General features: G+C 38.4%; 1 protein-coding gene across 7 annotated transcripts in view; it reads left to right on the top strand.

Moving 5' to 3' along the window:
• Positions 1 to 21,821, top strand: part of TBC1D31 (TBC1 domain family member 31) — a 72,074-nt gene that overhangs the window by 26,649 nt on the left and 23,604 nt on the right. For all 7 annotated transcript variants that reach the window (XM_050801519.1, XM_050801516.1, XM_050801512.1 and 4 more), the window contains 7 exons: positions 592 to 751; positions 4,097 to 4,297; positions 8,363 to 8,539; positions 11,777 to 11,856; positions 11,934 to 12,080; positions 16,603 to 16,736; positions 21,680 to 21,813. In XM_050801519.1, coding sequence (XP_050657476.1) covers positions 592 to 751; positions 4,097 to 4,297; positions 8,363 to 8,539; positions 11,777 to 11,856; positions 11,934 to 12,080; positions 16,603 to 16,736; positions 21,680 to 21,813 — 1,033 coding nt within the window. The remainder of the gene's footprint in view (positions 1 to 591; positions 752 to 4,096; positions 4,298 to 8,362; positions 8,540 to 11,776; positions 11,857 to 11,933; positions 12,081 to 16,602; positions 16,737 to 21,679; positions 21,814 to 21,821) is intronic.

The following is a 21,821-nucleotide window of genomic DNA, read 5'->3' as shown; positions in this document are numbered from 1 at the left end:
CAGACACTTGAAACATAACCATAGTATTATCACACTTTTTACAAATTAATAAGTCCTTTACAAGTTCTTGTTGAATGAATGAGCAACGGCCTTGCAAGTCAAAACAACTTACTCTTTTTGTACCTTATTAAGGTAGCTTTCTTTGAGCAGGAAAAAAGTTTGGGCTGTTACATTTTTTCATATAGCCAGTACCACCAATTCTGTATAGCTGTATGTGAAACACAGAAAGTTGGATAGTGATAAGTGACCTTGAGATTATGCTATAAAATATAAGTGTTATGTAAAAAACCCACAATCAGGTCATTAAATGTTTGGTAAACTGGTGCCTTAGCACAGTAGGTAAAAATATATATACTATAAACCTGAGCTGTCCATACAAGTATTTAAAGGAATACAAATTAAATGCAATTTAAAAATAAGGTCTTCATTAACATTGGCCACATTTCAAGTGCTCGGGAATCACATGTGACTAGTGTGACCATATCAGACAGCGTAGGTACAGCACCTTTCTGTCATCACAGAAAGTTCTGTTAGACAGCACTGCTATAAACAATTGAACCTGCCTTACTTTCTCGCTTTTTTGTTATATAGAGATGGCCGAATCCTGGCTGCTGGAGGCAAGTCAAATCATCTTCATTTGTGGTGCTTGGAAGCTAGGCAGCTCTTTAGAATTATCCAGATGCCCACTAAAGTTCGAGCCATTCGTCATCTAGAATTTCTTCCTGATAGTTTTGATGCTGGTTCTAATCAGGTTAGTAACATAAATGTAGGGCACTGTACTTTTTGCGAAAGAACGCATCCATCTCTGAACTATCTTAGCTCTTATTTAACTTACACCTTGTTACAAGAATTTGAAATTACAAATATGTGACTTTTGTGAAGAGTCTAGAATTGAAAAAAATTTCAAAATCTTGTATTCTTTATACTATTGACAATTTGCTCTTCTTATAAAATCAGCAGACTGAAAATTTATATTGTACTCTATGGTTTGCAGTGTGCTTTAGCATGCTAGTTTTCATTTGATCCTTAATTATTTGGCATAGGCAGGAAAGATATTCTCCCCATTTTACAGATTCTAACACTAACAACTAGAAACATTGACTTGTCAACATTCCTGTTAATTGTAAGGATTAAAGATTGGACTAGAACTAAAATTTTTTCGTTGTGTTGTTATTTTATTTACCCTAACTGGTTGCTCACTCCTGTGAAACACGTTTTTTATTGGTATCTTTCTTTAGTTTACAAAGTGCTTCTTCTCCCATCCCCCTTCACTTATTCCTTTTTAAGAGTTGAGTTCTGTCAAACCTTAACTTTCTTATTTCAAATAGACTGTCATGGATCTTGTAACAGATTAGATATATGTTTTCCATATATATGTATACATATGCATGTATGTGTATATCGTGTCCATTTTACTTATGTTTTTGATTAGGTAATATATTCATATGGTTGAAGACATAAAACAGCACACAGTAGGAAGTCTGTCATGCCTTTCTACCGTTTGTCTAGTTGTTCACCTCCCCCCATATCCACTGTTGTTACGTATAGTGTTACGTTTTTCCCATTATTTTATACAGCCTTGCACCTTTTATTCTTTGGGTTTTTTTGTTATTGTTTTGAGATGGAATCTAGCTCTGTCTCCCAGGCTGGAGTGCAGTGGTGCAATCTCGGCTCACTGCAACCTCCGCCTCCCAGGCTCAAGTGGTTCTCCTGCCTCAGCCTCCCAAGAAGCTGGGACTACAGGCATGAACCACCATGCCCAGCTAATTTTTGTATGTTTAGTAGAGACGGGGTTTCCCATATTGGCCAGTCTGGTCTCAAACTCCTGACCTCAAGTGATCCACCTGCCTCAGCCTCCCAAAGTGCTGGGATTATAGGCGTGAGCCACTGCGTCCAGTCTACCTTTTATTCTTAAGTTGGAAATTGTTCTATATCAGTGCAGAACTTCTTTCTTTTTTACAACTGCAACACTATGCAGTTTATTTTTTAAACCAGTCTTCTATTGGCACTTAACCTATTTTTAGTCATTTTCTGTTACAAATCATGCTCACTGAATAACTTTTTACAAGTGTCATTTCACACATCCTCTTTGTAGGATAAAATCCCAGAGTTGAAATAGTGGCATAAAGGTTATGTGCATCTGTCATTTGGGTAGATCTTGCCCAATCGACTTCCAGAGGAGTTGCATCAACTGCAGATGAGGGGCTTTGTTTCCTGCAAGCCAGCCAACAGGAGGGCTTTATAGACTATCACCTCCAAACTGCCTTTTACAGTCTTTTGTATGATTAATGACATCAGCGTTTCAAGCAATCACATGGTGGCATCACTTACCAGCCACTGCCACTGGGAAGAGAACCTGTGCTTAGACAGGGCAGCATGGGGGTTTATTTGCTTCAACTTTTTTATTACATTTTTTTTTTATTTTGTTTTGTTTTTTGTTTTTTGTTTTTTTGAGATGGAGTCTCACTCTGTTGCTCAGGCTGGAGTGCAGGGGCGTGATCTCGGCTCACTGCAAGCTCCGCCTCCCGGGTTCATGCCATTCTCCTGCCTCAACCTCCTGAGTAGCTGCGACTACAGGCGCCCGCCACCATGCCTGGCTAAGTTTTTGTATTTTTTAGTTTAGACGGGGTTTCACCATGTTAGCCAGGATGGTCCCATCTCCTGACCTCGTGATCCTCCCTCCTCAGCCTCCCAAAGTGCTGGGATTACGGGCGTGAGCCACCGCACCCGGCCTTTATTATATGTTTTTAATTTTTGAAATTATGAGTTAAAATTTAAACTTTTCTCCCCCCTTAAAAGACTAGCTTCCCTCCTACCCCTCCACTACCCTTGCAACTCACAAACTCTCCATTCTCCAGATGTTACTTAAAATATTTGCTGAAAACAGGTAGACACTGGGGAGCCTCAGTGGCAGTGACAGGTTTGTGTGGGGGCAGCAGGGCTGGTGTTCACTTCGATTAGCTATGGAAAGGGTACAGGAAGGCAAACCCTCCACCCTCCTTGTTCCTGATAGCCAGTGTGGAGGCAAAAGTTAGGAACTGTCTGTCTTAGTCTGTTTTGTGCTGCTGTATTGGAATACCACAGACTGGGTAATTTATAAACAACATAAGTTTATTTCTCACAGTTCTGGAGGCTGGGAAGTTCAAGATCTAGAGGTTGGCATCTTTTGAAGGCCTTTGTTCTCTGTCATAATATAGTAGAAGGCCTCATATGGGTGAGAAAGGGAGGGAGGAATGGGAGGGGACAAGAGGGAGGTGAACTCATCCTTTTATGCCAAACCCACTCCCATAATAACAGCATTAATCTTTTCATGAGAGCAGAGCCCTCATGCCCTAGTCACCTCTCATTAGGCCCTATCTGCCAACACTGTTGCATTGAGCAAGTTTCCAATACTTGCTGTTGGAGAGACACATTCAAATTATATCATTGTCTAATCCTCTCTGTCCCCTGCATGATCTGCCTGTGGGAAGGGAAGATTCTTAGGGCACCTTTCCATAGTCCACCATGATAGGTTCCTTGCTGATTCTGATTAGATCCAGGGCATAATCAACAAGAGCCATAAGTTGTGATTTTAAAATGTATAATATCAGACCAGGCGCAGTGGCTCATGCCTGTAATCCCAGCACTTTGGGAGGCCAAGGCAGGCAGATCACCTGACATCAGGAGTTTGAGAGCAGCCTGGCCAACATGGTGAAACCCCATCCCTACTAAAAATACAAAAATCAGCCAGGCATGGTGGTGCATGCCTGTAATCCCAGGTACTCGGGAGGCTGAGGCTGGAGAATTGCTCGAACCCAGAGGTTGGAGGTTGCAGTGAGTGGAGATCGTGCCACTGCACTCTAGCCTGAGCAACAAGAGTGAAACTCTGTCTCAAAACAATAATAATAATAAAATAAAACATAATATCTCACTGAGAATAGAATTTCCTCTAGGTGTCCCCCTCAAAATATATGTATTTATATACACACACACATATATACACACACACGTACATACACAAACATTGCATACATGTAAAGACGTGTATATAGTATGACTTTCAGACATTCACTGTCACATGTTTTTAGGAGTTTATATTTTTTCTCTCTACTCTTAGGTTCTTGGAGTACTAAGTCAAGATGGTATTATGAGATTTATAAATATACAGACTTGTAAACTTCTCTTTGAGATTGGGAGCCTTGATCAAGGAATTAGCTCATCAGTAATTAGCCCACATGGACGGTACATTGCATCTATTATGGAAAATGGAAGTCTAAACGTATATTCAGTTCAGGCTTTAACACAAGAAATAAATAAGGTATGTATGATCAAGTAATCAACAGCTTTTTATAACCACTTACCTATTATATCATCAAGAGTAAAATCTTTATGCTACTGTTTCTCACTCACCTGGAACTTATCCATTTTTCCGGATATATGTTGTTGCTCTTACTCCCAAAGCCACATCTCTGACCTTGATTTCTCACATATGCTCTATTCTTAAATTGTTGCCTTCCTGAGGGACATCTCCGTTTGATGTCTCTCATTTGGGTGTTACTCATTATCTCCTTCCCAAAAGAGTTCTTCAATCCTAGTTTCTTCACTTCTGTCTCATGTTTTCTTCCCATCTCATAAGCTAGAAACCTCGAGGCTCTATGACTTCCTGTGCCTTTATTTTCTAAATCCAGTCAATACTAAGTCATATAACTTTTTTTTTTTTTTTTTTTTTGAGATGGAGTTTTGCTCTTGTTGCCCAGGCTGGAGTGCAATGGTGCGATCTCGGCTCACTGCAACCTGTGCCTCCCGGGTTCAAGCGATTCTCCTGCCTCAGCCTCCTATGTAGCTGGAATTACAGGCGTGCGCCACCACGCCCGGCTAATTTTTGTATTTTTAGTAGGTATGGGGTTTCACCATGTTGGTCAGGCTGATCTCGAACTCCTGACCTCATGATCTGCCCACGTTGGCCTCCCAAAGTACTGGAATTACAGGCGTGAGCCTCCGCACCCGGCCCAACTTCTTAAATTTGAAATATCTATAAATGTGTTGCCTGTTCTCCACCTCTGTAATTGCTGTCCTCGTATTGGTCTTCATTAACTACTCTAGACTAACGGTAATTTAAAGAAATATCTTAAACTCAGAGCCCTCAGTGCCTGCCCTGCCCATCCTACCACCTTCTAAAATAATTCATCATCATTTTTTAACTAATGCTATTTTAGCGGCTTCCTTCCTTCACCTGTTGAATTAAGTCCAGACTCTTCTGCCAGGCTCTCAGTGTTCTCTCCAATCTTGTCTACCTGTCTAACTTATTTCCTCAAACTTACAACTTCCCTCATTATCCCCATAGACACCATCCTCATTTCTGAATCTATTATCCACAGCATCCATTTCACTAAAATGCACACCTCTCTTCTCTTCTCTGGTTATCTAAAATTCCCCCAGCTAATCAGTCATGTTGTCCATGTGTCTTCCAGTCTGGAATTGCACCTTGGTAACTCTAACAGAGACTTTGATGATCACCTGGTCTAACCTTTTCATTTTACACAGGAAGAAGTTCATGCTCAAACTTAATCACGCAGCTAATAACTAGCAGTTCTGGGTGTTCCAATTCTTCTAAGATCACATGAGATTGGGTACATTTGGAGTAGCATTTGCCACCTTTTTTTATTCTAGAAAAAGTTTGTGCCTCCTCCTTTTTGTTTTCTTTATCTTTTAAAAAATTATGCAAGCAGTGTCTTGTTGCAGAAAAAAATAAGAATATACAGAATAGCAAATAGACAAATACAAATCACTGAAAGTCTCACCATTCTCAGATGATTCTAATTTACACGTTCCCAATTTCTTTTCTATGTATGTAAAGATATACAGTCACTCCTCATTATTTGTGCATTCTATACATGAGAATTCAGCTACTCACTAAAATTGATTTGTAACTTCAGAATTAATACTTGCAGTGCTTTCATGGTCATTCAGGGACATGCACAGAGCAGTGAAAATTTGAGTCACCAGATACCCTTGTTCCCAGCTGAAGTCAAACAAGGCAACACTCTGTCTTCTTATTTCAGCTCTCATAGTGTAAACAAGTATCCTTTTTGTGGTCTGCTTAATACCATTTATTTATTTTTTTGCATTTTGAAGCTTTTTGTTAAGATTTTACTGTTTAAAGTGGTCCCCAAGCATAGCGCTGAAGTGCTATTTATTGTTTCTAAACACAGGCTGTGGCTTCCCTTATAGAGAAAATACGTATGTTAGATAAACTCATTCAGAAATGAGTTATAGTGCTATTAACTGTGAGTTCAATGATAAGGAATCAGCAATATGTATTAAATAAGATGTCTTTAAACAGAAACACACACGTATGTATTGATTGATTAATGAGGCTCTCAGGAACCTGACTCTGTGTTTCCCCTAGGAGCAGTATTTCAGTATTCACTAATTGAGTGTTCATGGTGACTTTATAGAACCACTGCAAATAGTGAGAATTAACTATACGTATATGCTTATGTGTGTGTGCGCGCACGTGTGTGTATGCATACTTGTCTCTAAACATATGGGATTATACTCTGCTGCTCTTTTGCCCTTTATATCATTATATATACTATATAAATATATTTTTACATTATAATATGTGCTATATATTAATACATTTTTAAAAATGTATTAATATCTGCTCTTACTGAGAGAGTTTTCAGCCTCTGAATAGTCAGTTTTACAGTACTAGCTAAACCTTCTTCTTCTTTTTTTTTTTTTTGAGATGCAGTCTCACTCTGTCACCCAGGCTGGAGTGCAGTGGTATGATCTCGGCTCACCGCAGCCTCCGCCTCCCAGGTTCAAACAATTCTCCTGCCTCGGCTTCCCTAGTAGCTGGGATTACAGGCACGTGCCACCACACCTGGCTAATTTTTGTATTTTTAGTAGAGATGGGGTTTCACCATGTTGTCCAGACTGGGCTTGAACTCCTAACCTCGGTGATCCACCCACCTTGGCCTCCCAAAGTGCTGGGATTACAGGCGTGAGCCGCTGCATCCGGCCTTGCCAAACCTTCTTAATAGAGGCAGGCAGAGATCTGAGAAAAACTATGGTAAGAGTGAGTCATTGAGTTCCTTTCTACCTGTTGTCTGTTGAGCAAATTGAGATCACATGAATAGAAAAGCGAGCTTAGAAGTAGAATGATCTTTTTTATTTTTTGGACACATTCCCGGTACCATCAGTGTCTTTATGGCTGCTCCAGGCTACATTAATATTCAGCTCTATATTCTCTGTAAATCATAACTCACCTTTGTCCCATTTTGCCAGTTTTATTTTCTTGTCATTGGAAAATTTCTGGTATTGTGGTAATAGAGTAAATGAATTCTTACATGTTAAAGGTTTAACACTACAAAGGCATGTCAAGTCAGGTCATATCTCAGGTTCTTTTTGGGAGGTTATACTTCATGGTAGAAGATAAGGCTCAAACAGGGGAAATTGTGACATTACAATGGACATTTTAATAAAAATGTAGAAGAATGGATTGAAGTCAAAAAACAGTTTAAGGATATTAAAGATGGGTAATATTCATAAGTCAGACCACTATTAATCCCATCCCATAGATGAATTGAAGAATTGAATCATAAACTGTAAATGGTCATTGTATTTGAATTGTATTTAGAACTTAGAAAGCCTGAGTTACCTTATTTGCTCACTTCCTTTGAAGAAGGAAGATCTTTTGATTTCAAAGAGAATATTATTTATGGAGAAAATGTTCTAGTGAGTAATGTTACTTTAAGTAAATTGAAGTTGTTCAGGTTTTTTTCCCTGTCTGATGGGCCCCATAAAAATGAAGGTATAGGTTCTAGGTCACATTGTCTGAACTGCTTAAGCTGTTGATACAATAAGGAACTAATAGTGATCGCTAAGCAGATTAAAACATTTAACCAAGGGATAGAGAGGCAGAGGTTCCATGCTTCTAGAAGAAAATCATTTGGCAGTTTCCTCTTAGAAATTTCACTTGACCCCAAAGAATATTAGGGTATTTCTGTCAGAATTCTAGAGGGCCATACCTCTAACTGTACCTTTTTTGCTGTAGGTAATAATCACCATACTAACTTCACCATGTATGTGTAAACATGATTTGGTATCAAATGATTTAAGGCCAGCTTTCAAGGAATAATTATATTTATTGCTATTGTTAATCATATATCTTTATTATGTTCTTCAAAAGGATTCGGCACAAATTTGCTTTATTAGTCAAAACAAATGTTCCTAGACATTTTACTTAGGTTTTTTGCCTGAAGAATAATTCTACATATTAAGGCATGTTATTAAAGCAAACTTTGAAAATCATATATTAACAGGCCTATCTTCCAAGGATATCCACTAGAATACATATATTTATTTTTCCATTTAGCCACCTCTGCCTTTAGTGAAAGTTATTGAAGATTTGCCCAAGAAGAAACTGAGTTCCAGTGATCTTAAGATGAAAGTAACATCAGGAAGAGTACAGCAGCCAGCAAAACCCAGGGGAAGCAAAATACAAACTAGAATATTAAAACAAGACCTGACTGGTGATTTTGAAAGTAAAAAGGTAAGAATATTTGGTAATTAAACTTTGTCATGACTCTGCTATAGACAAGTCTTGTGATTCCTAAGCCATCACCACTCTTCCCTCTCTTGGGAATTAAAGAAAGAGAATAAATGAAGAGAATAAAGTTGTAACTGAAATTATGTACAGGCTGGTCTCAATCCTGGCCTCAAGTGATCCTCCCACCTTGGCCTCTCAAAGTGCTGTGATTACAGGCATGAGCTGCCACACCCAGCCATATTAGTTTGAGAAATAAAGAAAATATAGCTATTAATAGAGATGTTACATTATTTTCAAGGGATTTTAAAACTTTTTAATGACAAATATATACACACACATATACAAAGTACACATTAAGTATACAGCTCAGTGAACTTTCACAAAATGCACACACTATGTTACCAGCACCCAGATCAAAAACTGGAATATTACCATCAGCTTCTTGCTCCATTCCACACTCTCTCTCTCTTACCCCCGCCCACCCCAGAATAGCTACTTAACTGAGGTTTCAGGCATCCACTAGGGATCTTGGAACATTTCCTCCTCAAATAAGTAGGGACTGCTGTAACTTCTTTTTTCTTTAAGCATTTTTTAGTTGTAAAACTTGCAACACAGAAGAGTATCTAAAACAGATTACAGCTTAATGAAAAGTAAAAAAAGATTACGTATGTATCCTGTGCCAGGTGCCTGCAAGACCATCCTTAGGTTTGGTGGTTTATTAGGACTCAGCATGTTGTCATATTCATAGCTATAATATATGAAAGTGATTTTGCTTTGCAAAATCAGCAAAGGGAAAAGACACATGGGGTGAAGTCCAGGAGAAACCGGGCACAAGCTTCCAGAAATCTTCTCCCACTGGAATCACAGGACATCCTTGATTCCTCCATCAATGAAGTGTGGCAATACGTGTGAAGTATTGTCTACCAGGGAAATTTATTAGAGACCTGGTGCCCAGGACTTTTACTAGAAGCTGGTTCTGTAGATACCCTGTTTTAACAGGTTTCAAATTTCAGAGTTCCAGAAGGAAGGCGGGCATTCAGCATAAGCCACATTGTACAAACAGTTTAAACACAATGAGCCACTCTTTATTGGTTCTGGGGGTAGTGAGAACTCTCCTGAAATTCAACTTCTAGACACCAGCCAAAGGCCGACCTTGCAAGTAAGTCTTCTAAGGGTAGCAGGCTCAGACCGGCTTGTGTTCACTTTTTTCTGCATATACCCATTTCTACATGAAGAAATAGAGCATTACCAGTAGCTTTGGAGCCCCCTGTGTGCTTATCCCCCATCACAATTTTCTCCCTACCCCATATATATAACCATTGTCCTCGCTTTTGTGTTAATTATGCCCTTGATTTTCTTTATAGTTTTATAACCTCTTCATGTAACTTTAAACAAAAGATTATTTCTTTAAAGAAAAAAACTGAATAGCAGACACAAGCCTAGCCTAGTTGTGTAAAGATTGGGCAATATTGCTCCTATTTAATGAATGCTTTATTGCAAAGATAAGCTGAATGGTATCTCTGAGATATTCTGGCTTCAGAGTTTGCAGGACCTTTTCTGGGAAAACTGGTGGGAATGGTCATGAGTAACTTCGGGCATTAAAAGGCTCATCATGTCAGGGTATCTGGCAGCATTGTAGTGTGGATCAAATCTGGATATCCTGCAGAAATATGTTGAGGAATGGAGCTGCTTCTGAGGAAACCATTGCCAGCTCTAAGAAGTAGGTCAAAGTAGAACACTTCGATGGGGTGAAGTGCAGGTCCTCAGCTAATCTTTGCATTAGCACCTGGAAAGGAAAGAAGGAACTTTATCAGCTCATGGTCAAGAACAGATCAAATTGAGGCCAAACTATCCAGGGCACATTTTCCTTTGTTTAAAAAGAGGCTTCAGTGGCAGCAGGTATCTTGATGACGAAGGCAGTCTTCCTGGATCATACTGCTCTCATTTGCTCTAGTTGCCTTCTATACCTTTAACATGGCCCTCAAGTATCTTCATTCACCATCATCTTGGGTTTTCCCTTCACCCTTCTCTTACATTGGACTACCTGTTTCTTGTGGTAAAAAGAGCACTAAACACAATCAGAAAGTCTGGCTTCGAGTCTTGAGCCAAGATTTAGCAGATTTGTGACCATAAGCAATTTACCAAACTTCTCTGATGTTCCCATTTCTCAAGTAAAGGAAGACATTTCATCTGTTTTATAGAGTTGTTAGATCCAGTTGAGATAATATATGAAAACAGCTTTATAATCCTAAATTCTATACAATATTTTTTATTAAGATAAAAATTGACTTAAAAGTCTTAGATATAAGGGACTATCAGCAGGAGCTGATGTCTTTTGGGATAAAATAATGTACTCCCGCATGTTTTTCTGCCAGACCTTTCTTTGATGCTTGGAATTGCTTAGAATTTTAAGGAAAGAGAGATGGGGAGGAGCTGTCAGAATGGATTGCTCTTGATGCAGGGGTCAGCAGATGACAGCCCATGGGCCTAATTCAGCTATTCAAGCTAAGAATGCTTTGTGCATTTTTAAGTAGTTATATATAAATATATGATCTTGATTTTTCTTCTTGGCCCACAAAACCTAAGGTATTTACTAACTGGCCTTTATTAGTCCATTTTCACACTGCTATAAAGAATACTACCTGAGACTGGGCAGTTTATAAAGAAAGGAGGATTAATTGACTCACAGTTCCACATGGCTGTGGAGGCCTCTGGAAACTGACAACCATGGCAGAAACTGAAGGGGAAGTGGACACCTTCTTCACAAGGCAGCAGGAGGAGAGAGAGGAATATGTGGAGGAGGGACTGTCAAACACTTACAGAACCATCAGATCTTGTGAGAACTCACTATCACGAGAACAGCATGGGGGAACTACCCCCACGATCCAGTCACCTCCCTCCAGATCCCTCCTTCAACGCGTGGGGATTGTGGGGATTATAATTTAAGATGAGATTTTGGATTTGGGTGGGGACACAGAGCCAAACCACATCATGGCCCTTTACAGAAAAAGTTTGTTGAGCTCGTTTAGGGAAGGTACTATATCATGAACTTTATTGGCTATGTGTATGCATGCTCAAGAGAGGGAGAGAGGGGAGTGGGGAAAAGACCTCTAACACACAAATATGTCTTACTATGTGTTGTTTTCTAAAGTTGGAAAGTACTGTGGACTAGATTACCATTTGTCACCTTTTCAGTTTTAATGATCATGTCATTTATTAATACTATCTTTTTCTTTATAGAACGAGTTACCAGATGGATTGAACAAAAAGCGTTTACAAATCTTATTAAAAGGCTATGGTGAATATCCAACAAAATACAGGTACCATTTAAATTCTGTATGTTACATCAATTTTACTCAAAAACAGTTTGGGGGGTTAAAATATATTTTTATTTCAGAATGTTCATTTGGCGTTCTCTGCTGCAACTGCCTGAAAATCATACTGCATTTAGTAGCCTCATAGATAAGGGGACTCATGTGACATTTCTCAACCTTCAGAAGAAATACCCCATCAAAAGTAGGAAACTGCTCAGAGTATTACAGAGGTATGTTCTGTATATTGCAGCAACGTGTATGAGACCTGTAACTAATAATTGCAATGTTTTAAAATCTCCTGTTTATAAGATATTGTTTTGTCGGTTTCATTATCCTTATGTGATATGTTGGTTTAGTTTTAAAAATGTACATACACATATATTACATGTGAATATTAGTTTGCATCGTGTTCTAGAAAATAAGACTCTTTCAGATTAATCTAAAAGAACATCCCAGCACTTTGGGAGGCCAAGGCAGGCAGATCAGCTGAGCTCAGGAGTTGGAGACCAGCCTGGCCATCATGGCGAAATCTATCTCTACTAAAAATACAAAAATTAGCTGGGTGTGGTGGCGGGCACCTGTAATCCCAGCTACTCAGGAGGCTAAGGCAGGGGGAATCGCTCGAACCCGGGAGGCAGAGGTTGCACTGAGCTGAGATTGCGCCATTGCACTCTAGCCTGGGCGACAGGGCAAGACTCCATCTCAAAAAAAAAAAAGAACAAAGAGGCATAGTGGAAAGAGCTTTGAATTCGAAGGCAAAAGACCTAGTTTTGAATTCTTATTCTACCACTTAATTATTGTGATGTGGGACGTGTTATTTTACTTCTTAGCCTTAATTTTTTTATCTAAAAGTGGGAGTAATAACACCAACATCATAAGACTATCGGGAAAATGAGATGAGAATCTCTTTGAGAATGCATATGCTAGAGTCCATTCCTAGGAAGCATCCAGTAAATGTTAATAATAACAGTAGCTCATCCTTTAACATGCTTTTCATGTGTTAGGCACATTTAACTTATTTTGTAGGTAAAGAAACTCAGGCATAGAGAGACTAGGAAATATGATCAAGTCACAGCAGTGAGAGAGCTAAGATTAAGCCCAGGTTCCAGAGTCGAAGACTTTTTTCAAAAATAATTTTTATTATGAAAAATTTCAAGCATGAATAAAAAATAATGTAACAAATATCCCCATGCCCATCATCCAGCTTCAACAATTGCCAACTCATAGCCAATCACGTTGGGCGAATATTCCCACTCACTCTACGCCCCACATCCCAACATACACACACTCCCCATGCTAAATATATACATATGTATCCCTAAAGAATAAGGACTCTTTTTCTTTAACATAAGTACACTACCATACTCACACACAAAAAAAGAATTAATAATTCTTCATTATGTTCAGATATTCAATCAGCATTCCTCTGATTGTCTTAAAACATTTTCTTATGTAAACTTGTTCAAATCAGGGTTCAAACAACATGGACACATTACATTTGGTTGATATGCCACTGAGATTAATCTATAGACTCTGATGCCTCTGTTTTTCCTTACAGTTTATTTGTTGGAAAAAACTAGGTCATTTAACCCATACGGCCCTCTATGTTCTGGATTTTGCTGATTTTATTTCATGGTGTTGTTTAACATGTTTCTCTTTCTCCTGAATTTACTATAAACTGACAGTTAGAGCTAGGGGCTTGATCTGAGTGAAGGTTTTTATTTCCCCCCTTTGGTATTTGTTTCTTTGGCTTGCAAGAAAACTTCCTAGGTGGTTTTATGTACTTCTGTTAGGCGGATTATAATTCCTATCTGGCTGTCTCTCTTTTGGTGATGTTTTTATCCATTGATGATTATTGCCTAGATCCATTATTTCACCAGAGATTATCTAAACAGTGATAATATAATTCTACTACTTCTCATTTTATAAACCGGGAAATTTCTCCAAAGAAAAAGTTCTTAGGATCAACTATTTGGTTACTGGAAGATACAACCCATGTAGGAAAGGCACGTTAAATGCTTGGTATCTTTTTTTTTTTTTTTTTAACAGTTTTCAGAATAGTGGACTGATTACCCTGGAGCTCCCCAGAATGATCAGTGTATTGATTATGAACTCAGATGGAACATAGAGGCCTTTTCAGTGCATAGAACCAGGAGTTCATACTAATATTTTCAATTCAGATTTAAGATTACAAATTTGCATAACTTCTTTGATTTTATATTTGTATCTTTTTTCTTATGCTAAAAATCTTGATTTCTAACAGCGTTGACATAATTCCTTATTTTCTTTAACGCACATGCACACACACACAGTCACACGATGGTTTTTAAACTTCGTATATGTATGCTATATAATAAAAACTATGTAACTGTAAATAATAACAATGTGAATATTATGATTATTGAAAGCAGTCGAAAATATCTTTTATAGTTCTTTTTGTCCTTAGGTTATATCCCACTAGGCATATATAATCAAATTATTGTTTTCATTTTTGTTTTTGTTTTTTGAGACAGGGCCTCACTCTGTCACCCAGGCTGAAGTGCAATGGCTTCACTGAGCCATGATAGCACCACTACACTCCAACCTGGGCAACAGAGTGAGAACCTGTCTCAAAAATTAAATAAATAAAATTACCAGTAATAAGACGTCAGTATGATGCACATCACTTTTGTGAAATTCTTGCCAAAAATATGTAACCTCATTCTAATCATAAGTATCAGACAAACCCAAATTGAGGAACAATCTAGAAAATAACTGATATTCCTCAAAAATGGCATTGTCATGAAAAATAAGGAAAGACTAAGGAACTCTCACATTGGAAGAAACTACAGAGACAAAACAAATGTAATGTTGAATCTGGGGTTGGTGAAATGAAAGAAATAACAGAAAAATGATATCAGTGGAAAAAATGGTAAAATCTGAGTAAAGTCCATAATTTAGTGAATAGCATCGTGCCAGTGTTAATTTCTTAGTACTGATAATTGTACTATGTGCAAGATGTTAACATTAGGGGAATTTAGGTCAAAGGTATACAAGAACTCTACTATTTTTGCAGGGTTTTTTTTTTGTAAATCTAAAACGATTTCAAAACAAAAAATTAAAAAAAGGAAATTAACAGTAAAGGTATTAGAAGTACATGTGAGAGAATTATAATCCCAGAGTAATAAAGACCTTTCTAAGTATGACATATCTAGAAGAGGTTAATAAGAATAAAAATCTCTGCATGTAAAAATAATTCCCAAAACAAAGACTCGTGTAAAACTGAAAAAAACATATGCAAAACATGGGAAAAGAAAGGCTGGTTTCTTTAATGTGTAAAGCCCCTATATAAATAAACATGTAAAGGACCAGCCAGTAAAAAAAATGGATAAACAATTTCACGTACAGTTCACAGTGGTAAAATGGTTCTTTTTATTTATTTTTGTTTTTTGTGTGTGTTTCTTTTAGAGACAGGATCTTGCTCTGTCACCCAGGTTGGAGTGCAGTGATGTGACTATAGTTCACGCAGCCACAAAATCCTGGACTCAGGCAATCCTCTTGCCTCAGTCTCCTGAGTAGTAGGCATGTGCCACTAAACCTGGCTAATTTTTAAAAATTTTTTGTAGAGATGAGGTCTTGCTCTGTTGTCCAGGCTGGTCTCAAACTCCTAGGCTTAAGCAGTCCTCTTGCCTCAACCCCCCAAAATGTTGGGATTACGTGCATGAGTCACTGTGCCCAGCCTAGAAGTGGTTCTTAAACATGAAAAGATGCTTAATCTTTCTCATAGAAAGAGTAATGCCAATTGCAACTACATTGAAGTACCATTTCTCACCTAGATTAAAGGCTTTTTAAAAATGGTTGATAATATGCTGGCAAGAGTATGAAAAACAGGCATCCCTTTAGGCGAGTCATAGGAATGTAAGTAGACACTTTCTGTGGGGGCTGATTTGGCGCTGACTTTCGAAATCACAAAGGCACGTATTCTTGACTCAGCAGTTCCACTTGAGGAATTTCCAAGTCTGTATTCTCATGTGAAGAATGATACACACTGTATGGTACATACAGTGGCATTAAGCACAGCATTGCTTATAAAAGACTGAAAGCAAATGCCCTACAATAGAGATCATGTTAAAGAAATGAAGGTGGCTGGGCACAGTGGCCCACGCCTCTAATCCCAGCACTTTGGGAAGCTGAGGCGGGAAGATCGCTTGAGCCCAGGAGTTTGAGACCAGCCTGGGTAATATAGTGAGACGCTGTCTCTACCCACAAAAAAGATTAGCCAGGCATAGTGGCATACATACACCTGTAGGCCCACCTACTCAGGAGACTGAGGCAGGAGGACCACTTGGCCTAGGAGTTTAAGGCTGCAGTGAGCCATGATTATGCCACTGCATTCCAGCCTGGGTGACAGAGCGAAGCCCTGTGTCAGGAACACAAAAAGAAAAAGAAGAAATGAAGATGTATCGGTACAAAGCTATCGTATCCATCTGTAAAATGTCGTAAGGAAGTTCTGTATATACTGATATAAACTATTTCCAAGATACCATTAATCGAAAAATGCAAAGTACAGAACAATTTTTATAGTATACTACCATTTATGGTTTTTTAAGAAAGGATTTATGTTTGTAACAGTGATTACTTCTGGAGAGGTGAACTAGATGATAGGGGTGCAAGGAAGAATTTTCACCAAATATACTTTTTGTGTCAAATTTTTATCATGTGAATATGTTATTTATTCAAATAAATTTTAATACTAAGTTATTTTATTCACAGAACCTTATCTGCATTAGCTCACTGGTCTGTCATTTTTAGTGACACACCGTATCTTCCACTCTTGGCATTTCCATTCGTAAAATTATTCCAGAACAACCAACTCATCTGTTTTGAAGTTATTGCTACTCTCATAAGTAAGTAAATACTTATTAAAGTATGAAATCAAGAATGGATTCTTATACATTTTCCTGATGTCTTTGCACCTTTGCAACATTTAACAATTCTAGATGTCTCTACTTTTAAGTCACGAAAGTGTGAAACACTAAGGTATCAAACATAAAATAGACAAGTGAAGCATTTATATGTAAACCTTTTTATTTAGAAGAAAATTTGGATAGTTAAGTTTTAAAAGATATACAGACTGGATTTAGATAGTAAGAATGAAGCAGATCCTTCACTTACTGAAAGACAGTTACTCTTCATAGAACTGTTGTAATTGTAAAGCATTGCTACTCAGGAGGCTGAGGCAGGAGAATGACTTGGACCCGGGAGGCAGAGGCTACAGTGAGCTGAGATTGCTCTACTGCACTCCAGCCTGGGCAAGACAGAGTGAGATCCCATCTCAAATAATAATAATAATTATTATAATAATTTATTGTCTGCATAATCTGCGTAATACAGTATTTCATCTTATAGATATATCACTTATGTATTCTGCAACTGCAAGAATTTTATTTTTTCTAATTTTTCCATACTTCTAAGGCAGTTTCTTGTTGTTATACTACTTTTACTTCATGTTATATATATTTCCCTTATTTTTATAAATTTCATAAACAGTTTTATTGGCTATTATTACATAATGTGCATGTACTAGTTTAATCTTCTTGGACATTTAGATTGTTTCTAATTTTAACCTCTTTTTTTTTTTTGCGACGGGAGTCTCACTCTGTCACCTAGGCTGGAGTGCAGTAGTGCTATCTCGGCTCACTGCAACCTCCACCTCCTGGGTTCATGTAATTCTCCTGCCTCAGCCTCCTGAGTAGCTGGGATTACAGGCACCTGCCACACACACCCAGCTAATGTTTGTATTTTTTTAGTAGAGACAGAGTTTCACCACATTGGCCAAGCTGGTGTCAAACTCCTGACCCCAAGTGATCCGCCCACCTCAGCCTCCCAAAGTGCTGGGATCACAGACGTGAGCTGCCCCCCGCACCCGGCATTTTATCTATTAAAAGTAGCACTGTTATAACTATCTTCGCATACAAACATAATCGTTTCCTTTGGGTAGATTCCCAGAATTGGTGTTATCAGGTCATAAAATGTGAATAATTGATTCCCCAAAAGGGTTGTCATATGGTTTGGATGTGTGTCCTCTCCAAATGTCATCTTGAAGTGTGATCCCTGATGTTGGAGGTGGGGCCTAGTGGGAGGTATTGGATCATGAGGGTGAATCATTCATAAATGGCTTAGCACCATTCTCTTGGTTGTAAGCGAGTTCTCGCTCAGTTAGTTCACACGAGATCCAGTTGTTTAAAAGAGTGTGGTACGACCTGCCCTGCGCTCTCCACTGGCACAGGTGTGAGTCTGATGGATTCTGGGTGACTCTGCCTCACTGAGGAAAAAGAACGAAACATTAGCAAGGCAATTCCAAGAAGCTGAGAGGCAGAATGTCATCACCTGCGATCTTTGTGCAGATTTGCCAGGAGAAGCACAAGAAGCACCCAGATACTCCAGTCACCTCAGAGTCTTCTAAGAAGGGCTTCAGAAAAATGAAAGACCATGTCTGCTAAAGAGAAGGGAAAAGTTGAAGACATGCCAAAGGCAGACAAGTTTCATCATGAAAGAAATCAAAACCTACATCCCTCCTAAAGGGGAAACAAAGAAGTTAAAGGATCCCAATGCATCTCACAAGAGGCCTCCTTTGGCCTTTTTCTTGTTCTGTTCTTAATATTGCCTTGAAATCAAAGGAGAACATCCAGCCTATCCATTGGTGATGCTGCAAAGAAACCGGGAGAGACGTGGAGCTACACCACTGCAGGTGACAAGCAGCCTTTTGACAAGAGGGCTGCAAAGCCGAAGGAAAAATGCAAAAAGGATATTGGTGCATACCAAGCTAAAGGAAAGCCTAATGCAGCAAAAATGGGAACCGTCAAGGCTGAAAAAAGCAAGAAAAAGGAGGATGAGGAAGATGAAGAAGATGATGAATAAATTGGTTCTAGCACATGTTTTTCTTCTTATCTATAAAGCATTTAACACTCCTGTACACACTCACTTCTTTTAAAGAAAAAAATTGAAATGTCAGGCTGTGTAACTTTTGTTTAAACTGTACAGTGTCTTTTTTTATATAGTTAACACCCTGTTGAATGTCTTTAGATAGCCTTGTCCTGGTGATATTTTCAATAAGATTAACTTTGCTTGGTACACTATAGGGATTATAAATTGGCATAGAAATTTAAAAGCAAGTTTTTGTTAATCCACAGCACAAATTAGTTATTTTGTATGGGGATAGTAGTTTTTCATCGTTAATTTTCTCTAATGTAACTTATACAAAATAAATGTTTTGTTAACTGAGTACCACTCTAAAATTGCAACAACAACAAAAAAAAGTTGCAACTGTTTTGTTGACATCCTGAATGCTTCTAAGTTTAAACACAATTTTAAAAAATTTACTGACCGGGTGTGGTGGCTCACACCTGTAATCCCAGCACTTTGGGAGGCTGAGGCAGGCAGATCACGAGGCCAGGAGATTGAGACCATCCTGGCGGCCACTGTGAAACCGCATCTCTACTAAAAATACAAAAGAATTAGCTGGGCGTGGTGGCGGGCACCTGTAGTCCCAGCTACTCCGGAGGCTGAGGCAGGAGAATGGCATGAACCCAGGGGGGCGGAGCTTGCAGTGAGCAGAGATCTGACCACTTCACTCCAGCCTGGGCAACAGAGCAAGACTCTGTCTCAAAAAGAAAAAAATAAAAATAAAAAAATTTACTGAACTTCAGCTAAATACTAGCACTGCTGGGATATGCCATTGTTTTGGCTTTTAGGTTTTTAGCCTAGTTGGGACTTAGAAGACATTTTGAAGGAAAAGTCAAATCTATGTATAATTTGGAATGTATTTGTAAAAGTCTTTTTTAGACACTAGAGTCTCTTTTATGACAAGACATAAAGTCTTTTGATTTAGCAAAGAATCTCCACACAATTATCGTTTCTCTGTATTTTGCTATCTGTCAGTTCTCTCTCTAGGTCCTCTACCCATGCATTTGTGGTGCATCAAAGCAGAATAAAAATACTTAAGAGCAGGCAGATGGTTACTGTATGCAGTAGGATATCCTTTTGCTAATGAAAAACAATGCTCTCTTAATGAAGACTGTAAGGATCAGGGCTTTGGGTGCGTGTGTGGTGTTTTAAATTCTCAGAACTGCCAGTGTCTGAGACATAACAGGTACTCAGTTGCTGAACCATATTTTCCTCTTAAAATTAAGAGCTGGGCTGGCCGCAGTGGCTCACACCTGTAATCCGGGCACTTGGGAAGGCCAAGGCAGGCAGATCACCTGAGGTCAGGGATTCGAGACCAAACTGGCCAATATAGTGAAACCCTGTCTCTACTAAAAATACAAAAAAAAAAAATGAGCTGGGCATGGTGGTAGGTGCCTGTAATTGCAGCTACTTGGGAGGCTGAGACAGGAGAATCGCTTGAACCCAGGAGTTGGAGGTTGCAGTGAGCCGAGATCACACCACTGCACTCCAGCCTGGGCCACAGAGTGAGACTCCGTCTCAAAAAAAAAAAAAAAAAAAAATTTAGAGAGCTACAGAGAATTTGAAATATTTTTTAAAGCTCAGTCTTTGCAAGGTTTTATTTATGACTTCATTATTAACCCAAATTTAAATGATCAATAGTAAGTGAAATAATGGAACTCCAGAATTGGAAAGTTCTTATAAACCACTGTAATCTAGTATTCTGTTGATAAAGCCTTCTTTTGCTATTTTGGGATAGGAGATCTTATTATCAAAGGATGAATCTACAACTCAATATTTAAAATTTAAAAAATTTAAAAATTAAGTAAAGGAGAGATTAAACATAGTCTTACTGAACAAAACAAACCGATGGTCTTATATATGGTTTTGAGAACAATATGTGGGTCGTTCTACTGATTACAGAGCGCAAGTGAGTCAATGTCAGCCTTAGAGTTAGTTGAATTTATTCTACTTTGGACTAGCTGACTTTGAGACGGAGTCTTGCACTGTTGCCCAGGCTGGAGTGCAGCGGCGCGATCTCGGCTCACTGCAAGCTCTGCCTCCCGGGTTCATGCCATTCTCCTGCCTCAGTCTCCCGAGTAGCTGGGACTACAGGCACGAGCCACCATGCCTGGATAATTTTTTGTACTTTTTAGTGGAGACGGGGTTTCCCCGTGTTAGCCAGGATGGTGTCGATCTCCTGACCTCGTGATCCGCCTCCCTCAGCTTCCCAAAGTGCTGGGATTACAGGTGTGAGCCACCGCACCCAGCCAGATTGGTTGGTTTTCAAGTCAAGTTTACTGAAACAAATTGTCAATGATCAATTAGATATAAAACCAGTCCTGGTGACTATTTACTGGTTATTCCTTGTTACCATGGTTATAGAACAATCAGTCTTTTCCTCGAAATGAGGACATTTTTATTGTCATTATAACGTTTAAGGGATTAAGGGATACAGTATATACAATTTTGGTTACATATGGTTGTAATTTTGGTTACTTATGAATTTTAGTAAATTTGAGGAGTTTGGCATGCTAACGTTGATTACATTTAATGAAGGGTTAATAGGGGCCCTTTTTAAAAAGATCATTTTGTTAATTAGGTGATGAACAAAGCAGGAGTCAGAAGCCAGAATGTCATCAGGAGTATTTTGGGAAGTTGTGTCTGTTTGTTTTAATTAACACTTTTTCATTGACTACTATAAGGAAATTTACAAAATTTCTACAAACATACTATGTTAGCATGATAGAATTTTAAAATCGATGTCATATAATATAAAGAGTTATATTTTTTATTATTCATGGACATATTGGAAACATAAAGATTGGATACATTTAAGAATTGCAAGGGTTTTTGATAACATAGAAAGATATTTAAAGATACATTTCTTTTTTTTCCTTCATAGTCAATTGGTGTCAACACTGGTTTGAATATTTTCCTAATCCTCCTATCAATATTCTTAGTATGATAGAAAATGTTTTGGCATTTCATGACAAGGAACTGCTGCAACACTTCATAGATCATGATATAACTTCCCAGGTAAGAAG

This window comes from Macaca thibetana, chromosome 8, assembly GCF_024542745.1.
Source record: "Macaca thibetana thibetana isolate TM-01 chromosome 8, ASM2454274v1, whole genome shotgun sequence".
Taxonomy (NCBI): Eukaryota; Metazoa; Chordata; class Mammalia; order Primates; family Cercopithecidae; genus Macaca; species Macaca thibetana.
This window is presented reverse-complemented; position numbering and strand designations above follow the sequence as displayed.